Source organism: Ooceraea biroi, chromosome 5 (genome assembly GCF_003672135.1).
Source record: "Ooceraea biroi isolate clonal line C1 chromosome 5, Obir_v5.4, whole genome shotgun sequence".
Taxonomy (NCBI): Eukaryota; Metazoa; Arthropoda; class Insecta; order Hymenoptera; family Formicidae; genus Ooceraea; species Ooceraea biroi.
In genome coordinates this window covers 7,331,846-7,357,412 of record NC_039510.1, presented here as the reverse complement: position 1 = coordinate 7,357,412, position 25,567 = coordinate 7,331,846, and the positions used below count along the sequence as shown (strand labels likewise).

General features: G+C 36.1%; 1 protein-coding gene and 1 pseudogene across 3 annotated transcripts in view; one reads left to right on the top strand and one right to left on the bottom strand.

The window, feature by feature from the left end:
• Positions 1–1,302: 1,302 nt before the first annotated feature.
• On the bottom strand, positions 1,303–6,340 carry LOC113561941 (annotated as a pseudogene).
• A 9,763-nt stretch (positions 6,341–16,103) lies between these two features.
• The window catches only part of LOC105286413 (octopamine receptor beta-1R), a 52,139-nt gene continuing 42,675 nt past the window's right edge, over positions 16,104–25,567 (top strand). Inside the window, exons 1-3 of one of the 3 annotated variants that reach the window (XM_011351354.3) lie at positions 16,104–16,232; positions 18,102–18,484; positions 23,156–24,465. In XM_011351354.3, the coding sequence (XP_011349656.1) occupies positions 23,735–24,465 (731 nt within the window). In that variant the 5' untranslated portion in view covers positions 16,104–16,232; positions 18,102–18,484; positions 23,156–23,734. Of the gene's footprint in view, positions 16,233–16,986; positions 17,403–18,101; positions 18,485–23,155; positions 24,466–25,567 lie in introns of those variants that run through there. The other 2 variants (XM_011351356.3, XM_011351355.3) reach the window with 2 other exon arrangements.

Below are 25,567 nucleotides of genomic sequence, written 5' to 3'. Positions count from 1 at the left end.
AAGCAATTTACCCCAGGGACTGAAGTCGTGTACGTTTTGCGATTTAAGGATACTTTAAATGGTCGGAAAAGGAATGTGAGAGTCGGAGATTCAATTACTAATTGGATAGTTAATTACTAAGATATTGGATTTATTCGAGTTGATTAATTGGCAATGTTGAATGAATTTAGAGTGAGGGAGAAGTAAATATGAACCTTGAGTTGTGATCGCGTTGACGCCGTTTTGGAGATCTCGTTGCTGTACTTCTTTCTAACCGCGATATGAGTGAAGAGAGCTGGTGGAGAACCAGGAAGAGAAGAGAAGAAAAGAGAGCCAGGAACCTTGGTTGGTTCCTTTTATACAAAAAATCGTGAGCAACAGAATTTTCCTTTAGCCAATAGGAGATCTCGAAAACGAATGCAACAGGCATAGACAGAGAGGGAGGATCCCGCGCAAATCCCTGCTCTTGGCCTACAGAATCTTCGCGAAAGTTCTAACGATTCTTATACGTATATATACTTATGGTATTTTATATATGATTTTATCTTGTTTTTAAACAACGGGAATACAAATATTGATATCGTTAATCTGTGCGTTAACATTATGCAATAGACATATCGTTTTAAACCGAGCCTTGGAGAGTGACTATATCGATATATGAGAAAACAATTCAAGATATGGTCACGCTTCGCCTCCAGGACGCGCGACCTGCTTAATATTTACTTATAATTAAAATGCTATAAAAATATATCTCGTGTGTAAGTCTAAGTAAGTGTAAGTTAGGCGCTATGTCGGGGAAGATGACTAAGCGTGCAACCTTGGTCCTTTGAGAGGTTGTTAGGAAAGGAATTTTGGGATGGATCATAAAAGAGAAAGTTTGTCTGAAGGCAGTGACATCGGCATATGACGGTTAAATCAAAAAAAGGAATCCGGAAGAAAAAGGAGACTTGTCGGGACGTAACATCCCTCTTAGCTTTGTTCTCTATTCTCTATTCTGTGCCATTTGTTTCATGTTACTAAGGATCTTCTTTATTTCGTTTACCTGAACAAACGTGCTGATAGGTGTTCCGCGGCTTTGTAGAAAGTTGACGAATACGTCACCGTGCTCTATTGCTTCCTGCAGTTCAGAAGGAGGTTATACACCGTTGTCATTCTTAGTGTTGTTGCTGCTCTGATTATTGTTATTTTGATGAAGATTGTTGTTCTTGTTGTTGTTGTAGAAAATGTAGTCCTGGAGTTCTCGATTATATTGGGTCGTCCGGAAAGTTCGTGTCGATTTTGAAGGAAAATTCAAAGGCAACATTTTTTTATGTCGATAAATATTTATTGACTTATGTATGCACCGTTTTGTTTCACAACCTTTGTCCATCTTTCACGCAACTGGAAGATTCCATTCTTTCAGAACTTCTTAGGTTTCGCGGCAAAAAACTCCTCAAGGTGGTTTTTTATGTTGATCAAAGAGTTGAAGTTCTTGCCGCTAAGAGAATTTTGCAAAGACCTAAATAAGTGAAAGTCTGAAGGTGCAATGTCTGGTGAATACGGTGGGTGAGGTAGCACATCCCAGCCAAACTCCAACAATTTTTGTCGGGTAGTCAAAGAAACATGAGGTCTGGCATTGTCCTGATGGAACACGACGCCCTTCCTATTAGCTAATTCTGGACGTTTTTCCTGAATCGCTGTCTTTAATTCGTCCAGTTGCGAGCAGTACTTATCTGCATTTATCGTTTGGTTGTGCGGTAGGAGCTCATAATATAGGATTTCTTTCCAATCCCACCAGACACAGAGCATGACTTTTTTTGGATGAAGGCCGGCTTTCGAAGTGGTTAATGCTGGTTCATTTCGCTTACCCCAGGATCTTTTTCGTTCTACATTGTTGTAAATGATCCATTTTTCGTCACCCGTCACTAATTGCTTCAAAAATGGTACGTTTGCGTTGCGCTTGTACAGCGAGTCGCAGATGGAAATGCGATCCATTAAATTTTTTCGGCCAAATTATGCGGAACCCATACATCATAGCGACTTACGTAACCAAGCTTCACTACATGATCGTGGACAGTGGTTTTCGATATTTTCAGTATCTCTGCTAATTCACGTGTCGTGTAGCGCGGGCTATTCTCGATCAGTGTCTTGATTTGGTCATCATCAGTAGTAAAGGGTCTGCCCGAGCGTTCTTAGTCTTTAAGGTTAAAATCACTAGCTCTAAACTTAGCGAACCACTTACGTACGGTTCTTTCAGCTAAAGCGCCTTCTCCGTAAACAAAACATATCGAATTTGTTGCTTGTGAGGCATTTTTGCCTTTCCGGTAATAGAAAAGCATCAAGTGTCTAAAATGTTCTTTGTTTTCTTCCATCTTCAAAAGAGTACAAAATTGACACGAATCAATTTATCTCAAACAACTTTTTTCCTAAAGATGCGTTGAAATGTCACCTTTAAGCATATGTATATAAATCGTATGTTTTCAATAACATTGATATATTCAGACATGTTCCAACGCCATCTATTAAAAATCGGCACGAACTTTCCGGACGACTCAATATAATCGAGAACTCCAGGACTACATTTTCTACAACAACAACAAGAACAACAATCTTCATCAAAATAACAATAATCAGAGCAGCAACAACACTAAGAATGACAACGGTGTATAACCTCCTTCTGAACTGCAGGAAGCAATAGAGCACGGTGACGTATTCGTCAACTTTCTACAAAGCCGCGGAACACCTATCAGCACGTTTGTTCAGGTAAACGAAATAAAGAAGATCCTTAGTAACATGAAACAAATGGCACAGAATAGAGAATAGAGAACAAAGCTAAGAGGGATGTTACGTCCCGACAAGTCTCCTTTTTCTTCCGGATTCCTTTTTTTGATTTAACCGTCATATGCCGATGTCACTGCCTTCAGACAAACTTTCTCTTTTATGATCCATCCCAAAATTCCTTTCCTAACAACCTCTCAAAGGACCAAGGTTGCACGCTTAGTCATCTTCCCCGACATAGCGCCTAACTTACACTTACTTAGACTTACACACGAGATATATTTTTATAGCATTTTAATTATAAGTAAATATTAAGCAGGTCGCGCGTCCTGGAGGCGAAGCGTGACCATATCTTGAATTGTTTTCTCATATATCGATATAGTCACTCTCCAAGGCTCGGTTTAAAACGATATGTCTATTGCATAATGTTAACGCACAGATTAACGATATCAATATTTGTATTCCCGTTGTTTAAAAACAAGATAAAATCATATATAAAATACCATAAGTATATATACGTATAAGAATCGTTAGAACTTTCGCGAAGATTCTGTAGGCCAAGAGCAGGGATTTGCGCGGGATCCTCCCTCTCTGTCTATGCCTGTTGCATTCGTTTTCGAGATCTCCTATTGGCTAAAGGAAAATTCTGTTGCTCACGATTTTTTGTATAAAAGGAACCAACCAAGGTTCCTGGCTCTCTTTTCTTCTCTTCTCTTCCTGGTTCTCCACCAGCTCTCTTCACTCATATCGCGGTTAGAAAGAAGTACAGCAACGAGATCTCCAAAACGGCGTCAACGCGATCACAACTCAAGGTTCATATTTACTTCTCCCTCACTCTAAATTCATTCAACATTGCCAATTAATCAACTCGAATAAATCCAATATCTTAGTAATTAACTATCCAATTAGTAATTGAATCTCCGACTCTCACATTCCTTTTCCGACCATTTAAAGTATCCTTAAATCGCAAAACGTACACGACTTCAGTCCCTGGGGTAAATTGCTTAAATGCATTGACTCCAAAAACTAAAATATTAACGTTACATCCCGTAACAGGGAGAATTCTACGAGCTTATCTCAAATATAGAAAACGATCTCGAGTTAACAACTCGTAAGAATTCTTTTTTATTATAAACTATCCTTTAGTGTAATAAAAAAATTAAAATAAAAGTGTAATAAAAAAAAGTAAAATAGAAAGTAGGTCAAATTTAGATTATAAATGTACATATGACATATGTTAGCGCGCAATTTAGTTAATCAATTTGCCATTTTATTTGATAGCATATATTGCATTTTCTTTCGACTTTTAGTTTGATTTTATTTAATAGCAAGAAAAAGACTAAACAAAATGGCAAATTTATTACTTAAATTGCGCGCTAACATATTACTTATTTTGTTATTTTTCTCAGATCTTAGACATATCTACCTCCTTTTATTTAACCATATTTTAGTACGTATATAGGTTTTTAGTTTTTAAGTTTAAGTTCTTTTAGATTAAACATACTAGAGTAATCTGCAATACTTGCTGTACTGTAATAAAAGAATTAGGAAAATAGAAAGTGTGTGATGCTCAACTAGATTATAAATGTACATATGACATTGTCAATCGTGATGTAATAAAATGTTACCTCTAATTCCTCTAATTCAAAATAAGTGTCAAATAATATGTTAGCGCGCAATTTAATTTACTTAATAAATTTGCCATTCTGTAAATTTTTTTGTTCTTTCTTTAATTAAAATAAAATAAAAAAAAGTCGAAAGGAAATGCGATATATGCTAGATACATTATATCCATTTTACATCCAATGAAACGTTAATAACGATGAATACACGTGATAAACATTTGCTATTGTATGTAGTTAGCGATATAACATTATATCATTGTACAAAGTGATAATTTAAAGAATTTTCAAAGATTATTTATAAGGATTATTTATAAAGAAGTAACTATGAACCAAAGTTAACTGTCAATGCTGTGATGCAAATGTGTACATAAGACTGCGCGTAAGTGCCAGATGATTTATTATTAGATATATGTTAGATATCGAATTTTCTTAGATATATATCTACCTCCATTAGTTTTATTTAATCTTATTTTATATAGTACGTTTATAGTTTTTTAGGTTTTAAGTTTAAGTTCTCTTAGAAATACTAATCGTATGTGTAAATAATTATATTTAGAATTATATTAGAAATACTAATAGTATCTGTAACAAATTATATTTTAAAACATAAATAAATAATTGTAAATAATTAAAATTGTAATTATATATATTAAATCTGATACCAGAAATGAGTAAAGTGATAAAAACTTATAGGTGCATTAATACCATTCTATTCGCATTCCCAATAATATTTTGCTGCATACAACCTACTAATACCTTTATTGTTTAGAAAAATATAAAGGGATTAAAATCAAATAGTTAATCGTGTAAACGAAAAAATTCTATGTAACTTCGAAAAGATAGTTATCTTTTCTTAAATATCAGAAAAGAATTTTCGTTTGTCCAGTATGACCGCATCTCGCAGTATTAATGCATCTGTGTGTAGAACAATGATCCGATCCCTAAAAAAAGAACTTGTCTTGTAATAATACTGAAACCACTTTACTTACCATAGTAATTTCCACTTTATCCGGTGACTACTACTCTATGTGGTTAGTAAGAAACTTTACGCATCCGCGCCACGTGCACATCGCAGGACATGGCAATGTAGTTCGTCGGATGCTCGTAGATACCATTTTCTGAAGAAATATAAAATATTTTGTTTGTGTTTATTGCAATTCAATTTATTAAGTATTAAAATATTTTAATATACAGTTTTCTGTTCTTAGTTCATGTTGATCTATTTGTGATCTCTAAGAATTAAGATTGTATGATATTTATAGATAATTAGAGATGACTATAAACAATAACATAAATCTCATATTTTATAATTTTATTTTATATATTTTGTTTTAAGTTGCAATAATCGTTTCATAAGAGCCGTGTCCAGCCTTCCAGTATTATAGTTATGAGATTTATGATCTCAATAGCAGAAAAGTGTGAAATATCATATTCAATTGTAGAGAACACTGTCGCGTTTTTCTCATGTTTATTTTCATCTTTACATCCAGTTAAAAACGATGAATACACGTGAGTTGCTATTGTATGTATTTAGCGATATAATATATATAATATTGTACAAAGTGATAATTTTAAGAATTTTCAAAGATTATTTATAAGGAAGTAACTATGTACCAAAGTTAACTGTCAATGCTGTGACGCAAATGTACAGAAGATTGTGCCTGCGCGTGCAGATGATTTATTATAGCCAAATTATGTATAAATAAGTGTATAGCAAACTTTATTTTTATTATTTAGAATGTAGAAAAAAGAAAAATGCTCTTTTCATGCATAAACAAATACTTTAATTGATTATGTGCTATGTATATTAATTCTTTTTCTTTCTTCATAATAAGGTTAAATAAAAAAAAATGTAAAGGTAATTGTTCAGAAGTACTTCGATCGGTATGGATGTATACATATATACTTAATAGAATAATTATATATTTATAATTAAACATTAAACAGCAATTAAACGTTAAACCTGATGTATCGTCCATTATGGTGAAGTTATTGGATACTTTGCCGGAAGAGTACGAGAGTTTGTGACAAGCTTGGTGGACTAGACCGGATGAGCAACAAACGCTTGAAAATTTAGTGTCATTGTTGACTTCTGATGAGAAGCGGAGGCAGTATCAGAATCAAAAGCAAGATGGACTGGCGCTGGCGGCGGCACAGGTAACATCGGAAGTCAAAAGTGACCGTAAAGATGGTGCTAGCGGAGCTAGACCCAAGCAGCAGAAGAAATCTACCAATGAGAAAGCCAAGACAACGAAGAAGACCTTCAAATGTTACGGATGTGGTGAAACGGGACATATTCATCGAAACTGTCCGGATGCGAAGCCGAAAAAGATGTCTGATGCTGAGCAAGCGTACGTGAGTGAAAGTATGGCAGTCAAATACGATGACAAGTCGTGGATCGTGGATACTGGTGCAACCGACCATATAACCAATGACAATACATGGTTTGCGACATATCAACGCTTTGAGACTCCTGTCACGATCAAAGTAGGTGATCGGTCAACGATGGAAGCGCTAGGAAAAGGCACTATTAAAATTGAGGCTGCTGTCAATGATCAATGGCTACCAGGATGCATGTACAACGTACTCTACGCTCCAAGTGCAAGAAAGAATTTATTTGCTGTGACGTCAGCGTTGGATCATGGTCTAACATTTCAATCATCGAAGACTGAATGCAAATTCATAAAGGATGGCGTTGTAAAGGCACGCGGCCTTTACAACGCCTCGAATCGGTCAATTGTTTAACATGGTGATACGTGTAAAGAAACCAGACGTTTTAATCGAAAGCAAGGTTAATTTATCTTCGAGAAGTTCTTTGCAGCTTTGGCATGAGCGATTGGGGCACCAAAGTAAGCGTCATGTTCAGAAATTTTTGGCTCAAGCTGGAATTGAAGCAGAGAATGATGAAGAGTTTTGCAGTGCGTGTATTGAAGGGAAGCAGCATCGCAGCGTGTTCAAGCTTCGGCAACAGCGAGCTACGGAACCAGGAGAAACAATACATGCCGACCTTTGCGGACCTATGGAGTGTAAGTCACTCGGTGGAGCCAGGTATTTTGTATGCTTCACATGTGATTACACGAAATATCGAATGGTCTATTTTCTTAAAGAAAAATCAGAGGTAGCAAGCAAGATTAAAGAAATGTTGCAGGTGATGAAGACTCAGCTTGGAAAATCCATTAAGAGATTTCAGTGTGATGGCGGTCGTGAGTTCGAAAATCAGGAAGTGCGTAAACTTCTGAAAGCGGATGGAGTGAAGTTCATCGTAACAAATCCATATACGCCCGAGCAAAATGGGTGCGCTGAAAGAACGAATAGAACGGTAGTTGAGGCAGCACGAACTATGCTGCTGGCTAAGGATTTTCCAAAAATATTGTGGGCAGAGGCTGTGAATACAGCCGTCTACGTGCTAAATCGTACAGGACCGAGCTGCATCAATGGGAAGGCACCATACGAATTATTTACGGGAAGATCGTCGAACTTGAAAACGCTCCATGTCTTTGGAACAGGCTGTTATGTGCATACACCGAAACAGCAACGGAAGAAATGGGACGCTAAAGGGCAACGTGGAATTTTCGTTGGCTATTCAGCAGACATTGATGGATTCCGAGTGTGGATTAAAGCGAAGAATCAAGTAATTCGAAGTAAGGATGTAATATTCGAACCAGAAGGCACAAGTAAGTCTTTGGCGTTGGTTCCTGCAGAGGCTGAAGAGAAGTTGAATATCCCAGAGCGGACGGTAACTGAATCTGTGGAGGAAACTGCATCTGAACCTGAGCAGGATGTCAGTGGTTCAGTGGAAACACCAAAGCGAAATTTACAAAACAGAGATAAAATAAAGCGACCAGTGCGATTCGTTGAAGTGCTTTTAACTGAAATAGGTGAACCGAAGAATTATACTGAAGCCAAGAGTTCACCTGATAAACATTTTTGGCAAAAAGCTATGGATGAAGAGATGAGTTCGTTGGGAGAAAATTCAACCTGGACACTAGTGAAACTACCCTCTGATCGTAAACCGATATCAAATCGCTGGGTTTATCGAATTAAACGGAAGGCGAATGGTAATATTGATCGTTACAAGGCTCGCTTAGTCTTTCGCGGGTTTAGTCAACAAGAAGGGCTGGATTACAATGAGACTTTTAGTCCGGTGGTACGTTTCGATACCATTTGTTTGGCTCTGAGCATCGCGGCACGAGAACAGCTAAAGACAGCACAGTTCGATGTGCAAGCAGCCTTCCTCAATAGTACGATTGACGAGGAAATTTATATGCTACAACCGGAAGGATTTGATGATGGCAGTGGACGTGTCTGTAAACTTCAGAAGAGTTTGTACAGTCTGAAGCAGTCCCCCAGATGTTGAAGTCAGCGTTTCAAGCAAGTTTTGCATGATTTCAAGTTACACGAGAGCACAGCGGATCCATGTTTATTTTACCACGTTACTGAAGAGGACAAATTAATTGTGGTACTGTATGTAGACGATGGAATGGTTATCGCAACAAGGATGGCAAGAATCAACGAATTTTTGGAAAGGTTGAAGCAAGAGTTCAAGATAACGTTTGGACCTCTTGAGTGCTTCTTGAATATCCAGATTAGGCGTGATAACGACGGCTCGATGTTTGTTAATCAGAAACGATATACTGAAGCAATAATTAAACGCTTCAATATGGAAGAAGCAAAGCCGGTGTCGACTCCGATTGAAAAAGGTTCACAAACGATGGAGCAATCAAGTGATCAAGAAACGGAAGCTCCATATAGGGAGGCAATAGGTTGCTTCATGTATCTGGCAGTAGCAACACGACCAGATATCGCGTATACCATTAGTTATTTGTCTCAGTTCCTCGAAAGACCAACGGAACGACATTGGACGATGGTCAAGCGAGTTCTAAGATATCTTCGAGGTACAGTGGCGTACGGAATCAAGTACGGATCGCATGAAGAATCTGAGCTGATAGGATACACCGACGCAGATTTCGCCAATGATCCGGAAACTCGCAGGTCTGTGAGTGGAATCCTGTTCAAGTACAACGGTGGAGTCATCACGTGGATGAGCAAGCGTCAGCAGAGTGTGACACTTTCTACGATGGAGGCTGAATACGTAGCTGCAAGCGAAGGTGCAAAAGAAGCTGTGTGGCTAAACAGACTGTTCAGTGAAATAACCTTGTTAGACAAAGTGCCAGTGATATTTATAGATAACGCGAGTGCAATAAAGCTTGTCAAAAACCCTAGCTTCATAAGCGTTCAAAGCATATTGCGGTGCGTTATCATTTTGTGCGAGAATGTGTTGAGACAGGTCAATTGATAGTTAAATACATTCCGAGTGAAAAACAAGTGGCTGACATTTTGACAAAGCCGATTCCACGTATTCAGTATGAAAGATTGCGTGACCAATTGGGTCTGATTGAGTGAATGAGCATTAGAGTAACGGAATATTATATTGTACTGATTTACATTTATTTGTGTTATGTATGAAAGAGAGTATGATATATGGTTAATTTCGTTGATTTCGTTTATTGTTTATAAACGTTTATTGTAATGCACTACAATGTTTGATTTAAGGGGAAGTGTTGAGGATATGTAAATCCGCCCATTGCGTAGTGCATTAGTGAGTTGGTATCACTGTTAAAAAGTTTTAAGTTGTCGCGTTCGCGCGCTTGTCCGTCCGATCGCGCGCCCCGCACGTCCGATTATTCGTTTCGTTTCGTTCTCGTTTTTGTAACGACTTTGTAACTGCACACGTAGTGCATGGACAATACATATTTGTGTTCTTAATAAAACGTGTTCTCACAAGAGCATATTAATGTTCACTTCGCTCTGCGGCTATCACGGAAACATTAACAAGTTCCATATAGAGAGCTACTCGGTAGTCTTATGTACGCTTATGTTGCGACCTTAGAACATATACTACTGGAAGGGGCACTGAGCACCAATTGTGTGCGGCACACGCGTGCGAGAGAGAAAGGTAGAAAGCCCGAGTTGTCTGCAATGCGCATGCGCAGATATCGGCGTTGCTATAGTTACGTAAACTTACGTGCTCGAGCAAAGCATATAGCATGTCTTTCACAACGATACCATAGCAACGCCGATATCGGCGCATGCGCATTTCAGACAACTCGAGCTTTCTATCTTTCTCTCTCGCACACGTGTGGCTTATTGGTCCGTTCCATAGGACGTATAGGCAATGCCCCTTCCAGTAGTATATGTTCTAAGGTTGCAACCCGTCCGGATTTAGATTGTGCAATTAGTACTTAAGTAATACGTTTACCGAAAATCCTAATAAAACACATTGGAATGCGTTGAAGCGCGTATTGCGTTACCCGAAAGAGTCGTTATATTACCAGTTAACGTTTGGAGATTCAAATGCCGCGACATTAATAGGACATTGTGACGCGAATTGGGCCGGAGACATGGACAATCGTCGTTCTACTAGCGGTTATGTATTTTTATTGAATAATACTGCGATATCTTGGTGTTCAAAGAAGCAGCAAACGGTGTCACTTTCGACAACCGAATCTAAGTATATAGCGATATCGTTGGCATGTCAAGAATTGTTATGGTTAAAAGGATTGTTAAAGGAAATAGATGTTTCGTATGTTAATGCACCGATAACGTTGTTTGATAGCCAAAGTGCGATAAAACTTGTGCATTCTAATAATTTTCATGCAAGGTCTAAACATATCGATACAAAATATAATTTTGTAAAGGAAAAGGTAGCGAGTAAAATCATAGAGCTTATGCATGTTCCTAGCGAGGAAATGTTGGCGGATTCGCTTACGAAACCTGTAACTCCAGATAAAAATGCGTATTGTAATGTCCATATGGGATTGAGTGTTTAATACGTAGACGATTTGGTAATTTATTTTTGTTAAGATTATTTAGTTTTAAGTAATCGCAATCTCGAGAGGGAGAATATTGGTATACGATCTTGCGATTAATATGTTAATGGTTAAGTAGTAAAGGATTGTTAACCGAGATGGCGTTGTTGTAACGCGGTTAGATTTTGGTTTTCGTTTCGTCAGTCGTCTACACGCTTTCAGCAAAGACCTTTTCTCGCTCACGCATTATATTCCGTTTGTGCAATAATCAGTTTGTGTTACCAATAAATGGTCTTTTGTTCAATCCTCACTACTGGCACGCTTATTTCCAACAACATGAAGCTGTAGTAAATTTAAGAAATATTGGTTTAAAAGTTTTATGTATCACTTTAGACATGGGTTCCAATTTTGTTAAGCTGTCTGAATTACTACATATTAGTATCGAAAAACAATATTTTGAAATTAATAATGAAAAAGTATTTTATATGTTTGATGTGCCACATTTACTAAAAGCAACGAGAAACAATTTATTACGACACAATGTAGATGGTGATAAGGTTACATCATGGCAATATACAGGGTGTCCCAGACCTACCATACCACCGGTTAATGGTAGATTCCTGAGGTGATTCTGAGACGAATGTTCCTCTTGCAAAATGTCGAGGGTGGCGTAGTTTCGGCTCTACGAAAGGTTGTAGTTATCCTATCCTTGTGCAGAATTTTCCTGCGTTCAGTGACGGTGGGTCGAAGGGGTCCCGCGCATCGCGCACACTTCAATTTGAACAGCCGCGAAAAATTAAGATCAAATTGAAGGGTGCGCGATGCGCGGGACCCCTTCGACCCACCGTCACTGAACGCAGGAAAATTCTGCACAAGGATAGGATAACTACAACCTTTCGTAGAGCCGAAACTACGCCATCCTCGACATTTTGCAAGAGGAACATTTGTCTCAGAATCACCTCAGGAATCTACCATTAACCGGTGGTACGGTAGGTCTGGAACACCCTGTATAAATAATTTATATAATAGTGACAAAAGTAAGCAATATCATGTTGCACCTAAATTAACAGATGCACATATTAATCCTAACAAATTTCCAAAGAATGAAAGTAAAATTTGCTACTCAAATTTTAAGCGCTACGGTTTCAGCTGCTCTTAAGACATATATAAATTTAAGTATAATACCTGCCGAAGCTACATTTACAACAGAGTTTATAGAGCGTTTCAACAAATTAGTTGATATTTTTAATTCTTCTAAACTTTATAGTAATAATCCTAACAAAAAGGCGTTCACAAATTCAAATGAACAAAATCTGTTTTTAAACGATACGATATCTTTTCTTCAACGTATAAAAGTAATAACTAAAACCGGAAAAGATGTTACACGTTCAATAACATCAATCAAATGTTGGATTATTACTATCAAATCATTGCTTGAAATGTGGAAAGAATTAGAACACTCTCCGAGTCCCATAAAATTGTTATTTACACGACGACTAAATCAAGATGCCTTAGAGAATTTCTTTGGTGCTGTGCGTACTCAACATGGTAACGCCTTTAATCCTACTCCAATACAATTTTATTATTCATTTAAAAAGTTATTTTGTATAAATTATTGTCAAGTTTCAACAGGAAATTGTAAAACAGATAAAGATCAAATGTCAATTCAATGTACAAACTTTCGCAATATGAATATGTTAGAAATTCAGACAGTTGTTAATAACAATACTTCTGTAAATACAGAAATAGATAATTATGAATATCGCAATATGCCAATAACTGAAGAAAATGCATTTACATATATTTGTGGATACCTATTAAAAGTTTTGTATTAAAACGTTGTTTTATAAAATATACATGTGAAGCATGCACACTACTATTAGAAAAAAATAGTGATTTAAACGCTTTAAAATTATATAGCTACTTCTGAGCATATGATAATTCAGAAAATACATTTGGCCATTTGCATATTCCAGGTTCTTTGTTTGTACAATATATTAAAGAAATGCATACAAAATTTTTTGAAAATTTTTTTATCATTAAACATTCTAATGTAGTGCAAAATTTTATAAACATTTTATCAAAAATAGAATTTCCTCATCCATGTTCGAATTTTCCGAGAAGTTATTTAATTAAATTGTATATTAGAGTTTGTTTATTTTATACATTAAAATTCATAAATCGAGATTTTACAGAACAAAGAAGACATAAAAAAATAACAATTCTTCAGAATAAGTAAATATTATTAATTAAAATATTTAATATTTTGTTTTATATGTTTTATCTGATAGGTTTTACTTGATATGTATTATATGTTTTGTATTGAATTATATGTGTACCTTGTTTTTGTTTGTATTTGTATGTTATAAAAATATTGTTTGTAAATTATGTTATAATTATAAATATGTTAATATTAATAAATATGTTACAATATTAAATAATCATTCATTATTTAAGCGCAATAAAATTTTCTAGCAATTTATATCATCGTCTAGTTTATATTTCTTATAATTAATCTTAAAATGTATTAAATAAAATATTTTTAAGCACACAAAATCAATTTTGTAAATTTATTTTTGTTAATTTTTTTCAACAGAAGCTTGTTTTTATTAATTTAATTATTAAGCAATTAATTAATAAGCAGGGTAATTAAAAGCAATTATTAAGCTTGCCATTTTTGCTTTAAAAATATATAATTAATATATTTATTATACTTTTTTAAAATTAGAATAATGATATTTATAGAATTTGATCACATTATAAATGGCAAACGTTGCTATATTCAAACATTGTCAATAAAATTGGTACACGTATTTGATAATAAGTGTCAAGCAGTTCAAATTGAAGTTGGCACTCCAATTCTTCTTTCATTATTTCTTATACTGTGGTATAGATGCTCCGGACTTGTCAAAATTAAGGGAGAATGTTGGAAAACGAATTAACCAACATATAATTTTGATCAAGCCGGTTTGATGCATGATCGGAAATTGCCGACCATTACCGATCATTCTCGATTGATTCGTGAAGCGACCGCTGTCTTGTTATTAGGGCAGAACAGTGAAAACAGTCTAGAAGTCGAGGTCATTCCGTGAGAAGCATTGCATTGTATTATTTTGAGTTTCTTTCTTTATTGTTTCACTGTGTATAACAGTTCGTTTATTTTGGAGTTATATCCAGAGATCATTTATTGTCGCTATTATTCCTCAAGTGTAATAAACATTTATATTCATGAGAAGAACAAGCCAGAGTGATTAATTATTTGTCGCCACGTGGACCCACTCAAGAATGCAAATCCTTCACATCAAAATAAATAAATTGTATCATTTCAAATTTTTCTAGAATCATAAATAAAAATTTTTTGGTGTAATAAAGTAAAATGGAACACCCTGTATATTACAATTTATTGAAAAATATATATATATATTGACTGATAAGGACGTTACATAAAGAGAAAAGCGAAATATAGCATAATTATTACTAAAAGTATAAATTTTTTTTTATTGTATAAAAAGAGAGGGCCTTGGCATCGCCATCCGGTCAGCGGTTACAATATGTGGACTTATAGTATCGACCGAAAACTACAGCTGGTCTCGCGCTAAAACTACGACATAGCTGAGACCCCACACGCTCCGCGGCAAGCCCCGGCAATCGTACCAACAAAGCCCGCCGCATGGCACGCAGGATCCTAACCCACCGCCTCCATAAAAGTATAAATGCGTAGGGTCGGCGCTGCTGCCATCTAACTAAACAAAACGAACTACAAATGACGTTGATGATAACGTTTCTTAAATGTAAATTTGCCAAATCGGACTTTGCATCGCAATATCTCTGCTCGTAGGGCACGTACACGAAAAATGAGAACACTTTTATTATATAATTTAAACCCAAGCTATCCATTAAGCCTACTCTAAACTTGATCCGTTCAGCAGTTATTAAGATAATCTAAGGATTTCTGAAATCGTCGCTTCGCGTAAAGACACACGGTCGGTCTTGCTGCGCGTACACTTGGCGCGAGACACTACCGTATCTCTTGATACCAAGAACAAGAGTTTTGATTGCTTCTACACAATAATGTAACGGCGCATAAATTCAAGATTACATATAATTTTTTTGGCCAGAAAAGATATCAGAGTGCTAGAACACCTGCCGTACTCGTTTAATTTGACTCGGTATGACTTTCGGTTAAAATTCAAGTTGGCGAAAGGAAAATATTACGATACCATCCAAAGGACTGTGATTGTGGTTTTGTGGACGATTCTGAAAATGGAGTAAAATGGAGTATAACTGCTCCGAAAACTTTTTTAATTGCTTTCAGCATTGACTCAAAAAAAATTGTACATAGAAGGAACGTATTTTGAATTAAAAAAAATAAAACTAAAAATACTTAATGTTTTTTGTACTTTCTTTTTTTTCTGCATCAGTCGTATTAGAACCTCGACAAATTGAATATGTATACGTGCGCACGCGCGCGTGTGTGTTTCGTCAAATATTTAATAATATTTAATAATAATAATAATAATAATAGCAGTAACTAAAAATAAAGAAAACCTCACAACTATATTCTATTCTTTTGTTCATTTTATTATCGTACTATTATAATTTTTATCTAATCAGTAATTTCTATCTACTCCGTCATTCATATCTTTGATTTTCCATGAATGAAATTTGTAATCGGCTAAAAGACAAACGCCGGCGTTCGCTCTTGCTGAGAAAAACAACAATCGTCCTCTGTCCCGATGACGTTAGATAAAACAATGATAGGTATATGTATAAGTCCGGACACTCACCGAAGATAAAGAGAGAAGAAGAGGGAGCTAGCGGAGGGTAACGGTAGAGAGAAGCAGTTTCGACCGGAGGTGAAAGCGGCTCCCTCGCCGCTCCGTGCGCAATAAAGGGGATGGGGATAAGAGCGGCCGAAGCAGGGTGGCGCGGTAGTGCGTCGCTGGTGGAAAGCGGGATAGCCTCCACGAAGCGACCACCCACAGTTCACTGCGGCCTCGCAAGCCGTGTGAGCCACCGCGTCGGGCATTAGCGTGCATCGTGCAATCACTCGCTCATAAAGGTACCCTTTATTACAAACACGGCAGACCCTCTTCACTGCGTAAACGGGACAGCAGCTTGGGACACGTTCGTTCTCTCTCACGGACATTTTCCGGATCTGGACAATATTTGCGATGTAGCGCATGTGGTGAAAAAAAATGAAAAATGAAATAAAACGAATAAATCGAATAAGCTAATATTTTTTCTAATCATCTATTGTCACAAGAATTACTAAATATAACAGTGAACAATTTATTTCCTTCTAAAAGTGCGTTTCGTAGAAGTAATCTACAGTGTGCCCAGTGCTAAATCGGGAATATTGAATCCGAAATACGTGTCCCTTCTTCAATCTAGAGATCGATGACGACTTCTCTTATTTTTTAATACTCTCCCCTGGATATTACGATAAATTATCGAAACCGGAAGAAGCGTGTTGTTTTAAAAAATGAGACTACGCTGATGGCTGTACTTCGACGTTCCGCTCTCTACTGGAAGCATCATTATCTTTGTTAAAACCAAAAAATCTCATGTTTCATGAATCGAACATGGTCGCCTTAATTTTAAATCTTATCTTCTGAATATTACAACGAAGCGATGTTCTTCTGATTAGATCAATGATGGTGATCTAACTTTTACAATTTACTTCATTACAAGTTTCTATTCGAAAAGCCAGTGGTTCAACATCAACCTCCATCTGTTAGACGATTCATGGCAATTGCTCATTTGCATCGCAGGCTTCTTCGGGCGAGCAGATTTTATCAAACACAGTAATTAATACCAATTTCAACAGCATTTCCAAAACATTTGGATTACAACAAATTTTATTTAAGTTAAGCAAAACCACCGAAAAATTTTTCCTCTCAATCGGAGCAATTTACTAATCATTTCTTCCATGCTGTGATTCTCCTTATGTCGATAATGCTCGTAATCGATAACGTCTGTCTGAGATGAACATTATCAAACATCACTTTGAAAAGTTCATGACACTAATCTCCTCGTTTCCACAAATTAAAATCTATTTAAATTAGCAGTACTTTCTTCCGTAACAACAAGAATTCTATTTGTCACAACTTCTTGAATACTTAAAATGTATTCTCTCTGTTCTCCCTATTGATTCTGTTGACCACTATTTACTATCTACTATTTACTATCTACTATCATCTGCTATCATCTCTTTGATGATAATGCAAATGTGAGTGCAAGTGCAAAAATCTTTCACAATAATTATTTGTAAAAATATCATTAAAATTAAATATTATTGTATTTTTTTGTGTTTTCGAATCAATCATATTCGGTCAGAAAAAAACTTACAGATGATTTCGATGCTCGATGTTTCTATTAATCAATCCAAGATTATTGATTATGTTCATTTAATTGCTAACATTTCGGATAATCAGAGATATTAATATTACAACTATGGTTAATTATAATAATTGAGATGTATCCTGTATTTACGCGGATTATTGACAACTGGTACGGACAGTTTTATAGCCGCAAACATGCCAATTACGAGAACGTTTCCATCATATTGTAGTATCTTTCAATTCCGCGCGTGCGATTGCTAAAAATTTATTTTCTACCAACTTGATTATGCTTCCAGTTTAATTACACGTCTTGTGTGTTCGAAAATTCAAAGTCTCTTCTCTCGAATATTACATGATTATTCGGCTTTATAGAACAATCAAGAATAATGCGAAAACACTTAAATAGAACCGTTTCGTTTTCACGGAAGATTCTCATTTTCCTCTCTTAATTCTTACAATGTCGGAACATCATATACATGTAATAACGAAACTATGCGCTTTGTGTGCTTTACAATTTATTCATATCATCGATCAGATAATCTCAATGAAATTTATCGTGTATCGCACAATTTCTCGTTTTCTCGCAGATCTTCCATTAAAGGACCAAAAAACCGCTTCATCAAGAAGAGATGCGTGCAAGACGTAATCAAATGACTGAAGAAAGGAAGGACGATGAAATAAATGGAACGATTGAAAAACAGATAATATTATATATATTATCTTTTTAGAATAAATAATGACGATAAATCTAATAATATGGCGTATACGATTGAATCGAATATATAACAACTGAAAATGCCGTGATTGGAAATTTCGCGATTAAGCGAAGCAAGAAAGGTCGTGATATTTATTCGTTCGCGTGAAATTCGTCATCATGAAACTAAAATACTGCAAATTGATTTTCTTGTGGCGAGCAAGACACACCGGAAGTAACTTGATCAGGGAGCGAGCGCAACCAAGATACATCGAGGTAAGATATTGCCTCTCTGATGCAGCTGAAATATCGATGGGATGCGAGTGTCTCGAGTGTTTATTCGTTTTTGAAGGAAAGCACACATGCATGCCTCTCTCTTTCTTTCTCTCTGTGTGTAGGTGTATGTGTATGCGCATGTATTTATTCCCCTCCGGCTAATCGATATCTTTTATCTTCGTAATCGCACGCAATCCATCGTTTCCGATCTGTGTGATCGTCAACCACGTTAATTAATTTATCGACGAGTGAACAACGAATGTAAATGTGTAATTATTATTAGAATTTCATGCAGATATACAGATCAGCCTGAATTGCAATATAGGTCCGAAATGTATCCGAAGAAAGTTTTATAAATAATGCAAAACCGCGAAATTGTTTATTCTCGGCGATTAAAACTAAAGCAGTAGGGTAGGTGAACCCAATAAGGCCCGCGCCCTAACAAGGCTCAGCTTTTAAATTTCCCACTCAATGAATATGGAAAGACTACGTGACTATGTGGTAGTGAGTGCCCACGAGTGTCAAATGTTCGTCTCGCCGGATTCGCTCGGACGCAAACCTGTCGGTGTCCGCAATTGTATAACGTCAGCGAACGGGTAGGGTCACGCGCTGTCCTTTGTTAAAAAGTTTCCGCAAAATACGTGAGTGTTTTTGTTTCTTTATGCAAGATTATATATGTTTTTGGTTTTTATTTATATTTTGTTTATTTATCTATAGGATACAGATACATTGTTACGATATTCCTTGTATTTTTTTTATTAATGAATGATAAATCAGAACGTTACTTTTGCCTAATAAGGCCCATTCGATTTTCACTCGGCCCATATTAAGATTATTGAAACTAATCTTATTATCATTTTTTTCAGGCTAAAATGGAAAAGTTTAATAATAGCCAAAGATTACAAATTTACGAGAAACTAAGTATTTTTGTTAAAATTGTTTAAATTAGTTACTTTTGTTAAATTTGTTTATTAGTTATTTAAATTTGTTAATTGTTAAAATAGCCAAAGATGATAAATTTACGAAAAGATAAATATTTTTGTTAATTTTTGATGATTTATGTTAAATGTATAATAAGTATATAATCAGTTTTTTTTTAAGTTCAATGTGAACTTATTAAGAACTAGGATTCCTTTATAAGGCCTAAAATATGTTTTTTTTAATGTAACGAAAATAGTGGAAATTTTAAAAATAAAGCAATTTCTTAAGGCTTTTTCTAAAGTTTAATAAATAAACAATGATTTTAAAAAATACAGTCTGTTTTTTGCATAATCCTTTAACTTATTAAGCACTAACAATAAGGTGGGCCTTATTTGGGTTACTTACCTTACTATGAAAATATCTATGAACATTGAACAATAATGAGTTTCAAGGTAGAGACAGCTCTCAACGTTTATGTTAGGCACATCGAAAATCGATCGTCGAACGCGACGCGATTGTTTCAGCCAACATCTGATAGAAAATCTCATCATTTCACGAAATAATTCATTTATACTGCCCGCGTATTTATTTTTGCAGCGTAACGATGCAAAATAATTCCACATATCAAAGATAAGGTTTGAATTACGTTTATTCATCAAAATATTTTTGCATTCCAGTAATTATGATGATAAACGAATCGATCAAATTTCACGCCATCTTACATGCTTTTGTCAGAAAAATGTCTAATTAACCCGAGAGTTTTTTTATAATATAAACGATGTGCGTGAAAAAAGATATGACCAAGCCAATGATATTACTCATGCTCGACATTCTCCGACAGGAATATTACAAAGCCAGTTAACACGGCTTTGACTTTCTAACGAGTTCTTGTTTTAAAATTCACACAAACTTCCTCCAAGTCTCGTCGTGCATTATTCACTTCCGCGATTTCTTATTACGAGAGTTCGACCGCGTTCTACATAGGGATTCAACCGTAAATTTCCATACTCACGAATCCTATTATCGTCATTTGAATAAAATTGCGTATCACGCGATTCGTCGTTTTTCATTCATCACAAAGTAGAACCTCGTCTTCATTCGAATTTAAAGATCGGCGAAATCCTCATTTGCTATTCATCGTAAAATGTTAACTCGAAAGATTTACGTACAAGAATGCAAATATCAGTTCTGGTCTTCAGGTTGAAGTATCAAGTTACTTCTCGCTCCTGATGAAGTAGATTGAAATCTTCACGATGTGTCGGAATCAAAAACCGCGGCTTTTTATATATGTATATTTAAATTAAATATATACATATATAAAAAAGCTTAATTTAAATATATATACAATTTTAATTGGAAATAATTAATATGAAAATCGACATTGCAATTTGCGATGCAAATAAGCGCAAAAACGTGTGCACGTTATTCTGTACGCTTCTGTACGCGAAATCTTGAATGTTACGGAATCGCATTGCGAAAATGGAAATCACGATTCGTGAACGACGTCTCGTATTTCTCGTATTAGTGTTTCGCACTCGTATTTCGTAGCACGCGCGCAAGAAAATGATAGCGACGGCGCGCTTTATAGCCATGTTAGTGGAGCATCCACGCGTCTTATCCGACGCAAGCCGGCTTACGACATCAATATATGTATGTTCCCTCTTCTTTCGTCTCTCGTGTTTTAAAACCTTCGAAATTTCTCATCTACCTTTCTTATCTATAGTCCCGTTAACTGTAAATAGTCAAAACAGAATTTTTTAAATAAAAAAGAAAATTTGCTAAATCAAAATCACTTGTAGCACTTATGCCGATTAAAATCCTGTTTATTCGTGCTTTCGTTAATACCAGTATTGAAAATGCGTTTCATGCCTGATTCAGGTACCTAATCATTATATGTAAAACTGCACTCGCATGATTTCTTTTTTATATAATTTTACATTATTATTTGCGTAATTATCCACGACGAGTAAAGCCATGCTAACAATTACGTTACACTCATGTTCCAGGAAATTATTAGTCAGACTAACGGTAAACCGAGTAACTTTTTTCGCGTGAGAGAGAAATTATTCACGCGTCAACTTTTCTACCACTGCGAAATTTCTGCGCTCGCGAAATTTTCATCATCACGCGATGAACGAGTGTCCGCGTATATGACTTCAACGGGATTTCATTTTCTTTTTGTACATCAAAATGGTCAAATTAAATTTTTGAAATCACATGTCTGAGATTCTCCTCCTCTCTACCGATCACATTTTGCAAATATAATTAATTATTTATCATTATTAAACTTCTTCCACACGGTATATGTATCATAATTTCCCGATAACGTCGTAACGATTTTATATTCCATATCGTGATTTTTAAATAGCGTTTAGTCAATTTGCGGACGGTACGTTCGTCTATGTGTTAATTTGCGCGTGCAATTTTCATTGTGTCCGATATACGTGAGCTCTAGATCATATTGTTGTGACTTGTTACTCACATACATTTTATGTTTCAATTTTAATCCAATCCAATTTTAACGATCTTCTATGCGAAAATACATTCCTGCGGTAAATCAACAGCCTTTTAGCTGGGATTACATCGGAACGTATCTAAACGCACCGTTATTGACCCGCAATAAATAAGCCAAATTATTTCACATATTTACAATTAAGAGACTTAATTAATGACTTTTAATTCATCGAAGTTTTAATTTACAATTTACATACATTGCGCTATACATGATCTGTCCAGTCTTTGCTGCAACTGATTTTTTCAAATTTTTCCTGCAGCATTATCTCTTGATAAGTGATTGCGTTATTAAGCTTGAAATTTCAGCTATATAACCACACAAATTTTCAAAGTGCTAGCCTGTGTCATTAAATTTTGATGTTAAATGTAACAGTATCTTATTGACGAAAACTCGATGAAAAAATACGCTTCGTACTGCTGATGGAGGATTAAAAAGATGCCAGAGTGCAGCACTGCAAAGACTAAAAGCGACCAACATTGATCCCGATTTCATAAAAAACATTGTAATTGGTGATGGTAATTAAACATGGTGTTTTCAATATGAACTATTCATGAAGTGGCGGAAGAAGCTGTGCACCGAATCAAAATATTGCCCACTGTTCTTCGATTCGAAACGAATCGTGCATAAGGAATTCATACTGGAAAGGCAAATGGTGCACGCTGATTATTATTTGGGTGTTCTGAATTGTTTGTGGAACATTGGTGTTGTAGAACATTCTTCGAGTTTGATCTGTACCGAAAGCAAGGCTCGTTTCTGCACGATAATGCACCGGCGCATAAATTCAAAATTATTGATTTCTTGGCCAGAAATAGCATCGCAGTGCCCAAATATTCCTGTATTCGTTCCGTATGACTTCTGCCTGTTATTAAAATTCTAATTGGCAGTGAAAAGAAAGTATTGATGAAAGTGTGATGACATCATTCAGGACATTCAAAGGGTTTTGACTGCGATTTTGGAGACGATTCTGAAAACGCAGTAAGTAATTGCTTCAAAAGGAGTGTTTTAAATAAAAAAAATAAAACCAAATAATAATTGACGTCTTGCATTTTTTTCGGTAATTAGTCTCACCAGAGTCTGGACAGACCATGTACGTCTCTTAATCTTCATATTGACTAATCTTGATATGATATTACGCTATTCTCGACTTATTAAATTGCGTTTTACCAGATTTAAGTTTTCTCATTGTTTCATCAGCCCCATTATTTATACGTATTTGCGTTATATCTGGTTCGCAGGTTGTCGTCGCACAAATACACTTGAAAACCTACGAGAGAAATGCAGCGCTCGAAAATCTCGTTCCGTCATCGACTCAAATCTCGCCCGGAACAACGTTTCGCTTGCAACAGCATCAAACTGCAATCACTGTTTCGGACAATCACTACGAAACAAAAAAGTAACAAGAGAGATTTGCAACTAGAATAATCGCAGAATCGCACTTAAACGGACAATCATTAGCATAGAGTTCAACAAGTATACGAAGCATCTATAAGCTCAAGTACTACTCAAGTATTCGACTACCACGCGAGTGTCAATTTACTTAATTGAACGGTGCTCGCATTCCGAGATGCATTCCCGTTTATTAGTCTTCTTATTTCGGGTCTTATCGGGCTTTCATCCAAGTCTCGGATGTCACGATCAGATAATTATACGATCAGTATTGATCGTCTACGACGTCATCCAAATAATAAGCTCGTAACCTTTCCTCGTAAATGGATCGGTTACACGCGCTCCTCGTCCGTCACATCGAGGCAGAAGCGGAAAACGAGCAGCAAGATAAGCGATGGTAGCCAGTCAAACGGTGAGAAAGCTCCAAAATGGGATTTAACGAGACACTGAAAGAAAACCTGGACAACATCACGGATTTGCCGAGCAACCTGCTTCTCGATACCGGCCAGCATAACAGCAGTAAGAATCACTATGAAGTCGATTACGTCCTTTGGCTGACATTCAAGGCTCTCATCATGGGATTTATCATTATCTGCGCCATCTTCGGTAATCTGCTGGTCATTGTTTCGGTCATGAGGCACCGCAAGCTTCGAGTGATCACCAACTACTTCGTGGTATCGTTAGCTCTGGCCGACATGCTGGTAGCTCTTTTCGCCATGACCTTCAACGCTTCCGTGGAGTTGTCGGGACGTTGGTTGTTCGGATACTTCATGTGCGATGTATGGAACTCGCTAGATGTTTTCTTCAGCACTGTTAGTATTCTCCATCTGTGTTGTATCAGCGTCGATCGTTATTACGCGATCGTACAACCATTGGATTATCCATTGATCATGACCAATGTGAGACTGGGGACCATGTTGAGCGTAGTGTGGTGCTCGCCGACCGTCATGAGTTTCTTGCCGATTTTTGCGGGGTGGTACACTACAGAGGAGCACTTGGAATACAGAAGAAACTATCCGGATGTGTGTGTATTCCAAGTCAACAAGCCTTACGCAATCGTTAGTTCTGGCATAAGCTTCTGGGTGCCGGGAATAATCATGATCGCGATGTACTACAAGATCTACAGGGAAGCAGATCGTCAGGAACGTATGCTGTATCGGTGAGTGATTTGCATTTTCTTCTTTTTCAGTATTTTATTAGTAGTGCTGGAATTATTACGTAACGAAATCTGCAATTATTAGCGAAATAATTGAAATATTATAGATATTACCAGTAATATAATTATGTGTACATATGTCATGGATAATTTAAACATTTGCGAGATAGATGAGTATACAGGATGTTTCAGAAATAGGCGGACAAACTTTAAAAGCATATTCCACTCACTGTAAGGATGAAAAAAAAGTTATATAAATATGGGTCTGGAAATATTTCCTTTCTAAGTTATAAACACTTTCTATTTACAATATATTTTGGTAAATACCATTTCATTAAAGAAATTGCTTTCCTTCCGCATCAATCACATCGTCTCACATCGACGTCTCATGGATTGTTGAAGACGTTCAAAACTTCCTGCAACACTTCGTATTTTGTCACACAAAGTGATAATACGATTTCATAGTACTTCCACAGTAGCAATAGCAATATCATAAACGAAAGTCTTAAGATGTTCCTATAAATAAAAATCCAAAGGATTCGAATAGGAAGAACATATATGGCCTACTCTGCCTCAGAAACTCTCGAACAACGTGATTAAAATGTGCTGAAGCTCTATTATGCATAAACCATATTTGATTACGTATCTGTAGCGGAACGTTTTCTAATAATGCAGGGAGTTGCCTTCTCAAAAATTGTCTGTAATTATTACCATTAAGTGTAGGTGGGAAAAAAACTGAGATCCAACAAGGAAATCTCCAATCAACCCATACATTACAGGAAAATTTATGTCGATATCGAATTTATATAATCATTGATGATTATTATGATAATTTATTATAGCATCCTGTGAAAGGAAAAAAGCTTTATTCATAATCCTCCACAGTTGAGAAACATTTTGCATTTCTAATGTGATCTGTCTCATGCTGAATCTTGGATTTTCTTCGATTCGTCTAATCACTTGCTCTTCGATTGCAGGTGTTCGAATGTTTTTGTTACACTCTCGATTAAATATACTGGGTAAGAAAGATCCTGTTTCTCTAAATCGGCGATGGATCGAAATAAAGATAATTATAGCAGGACATCTTCTTTGAGGAAAGATTTGA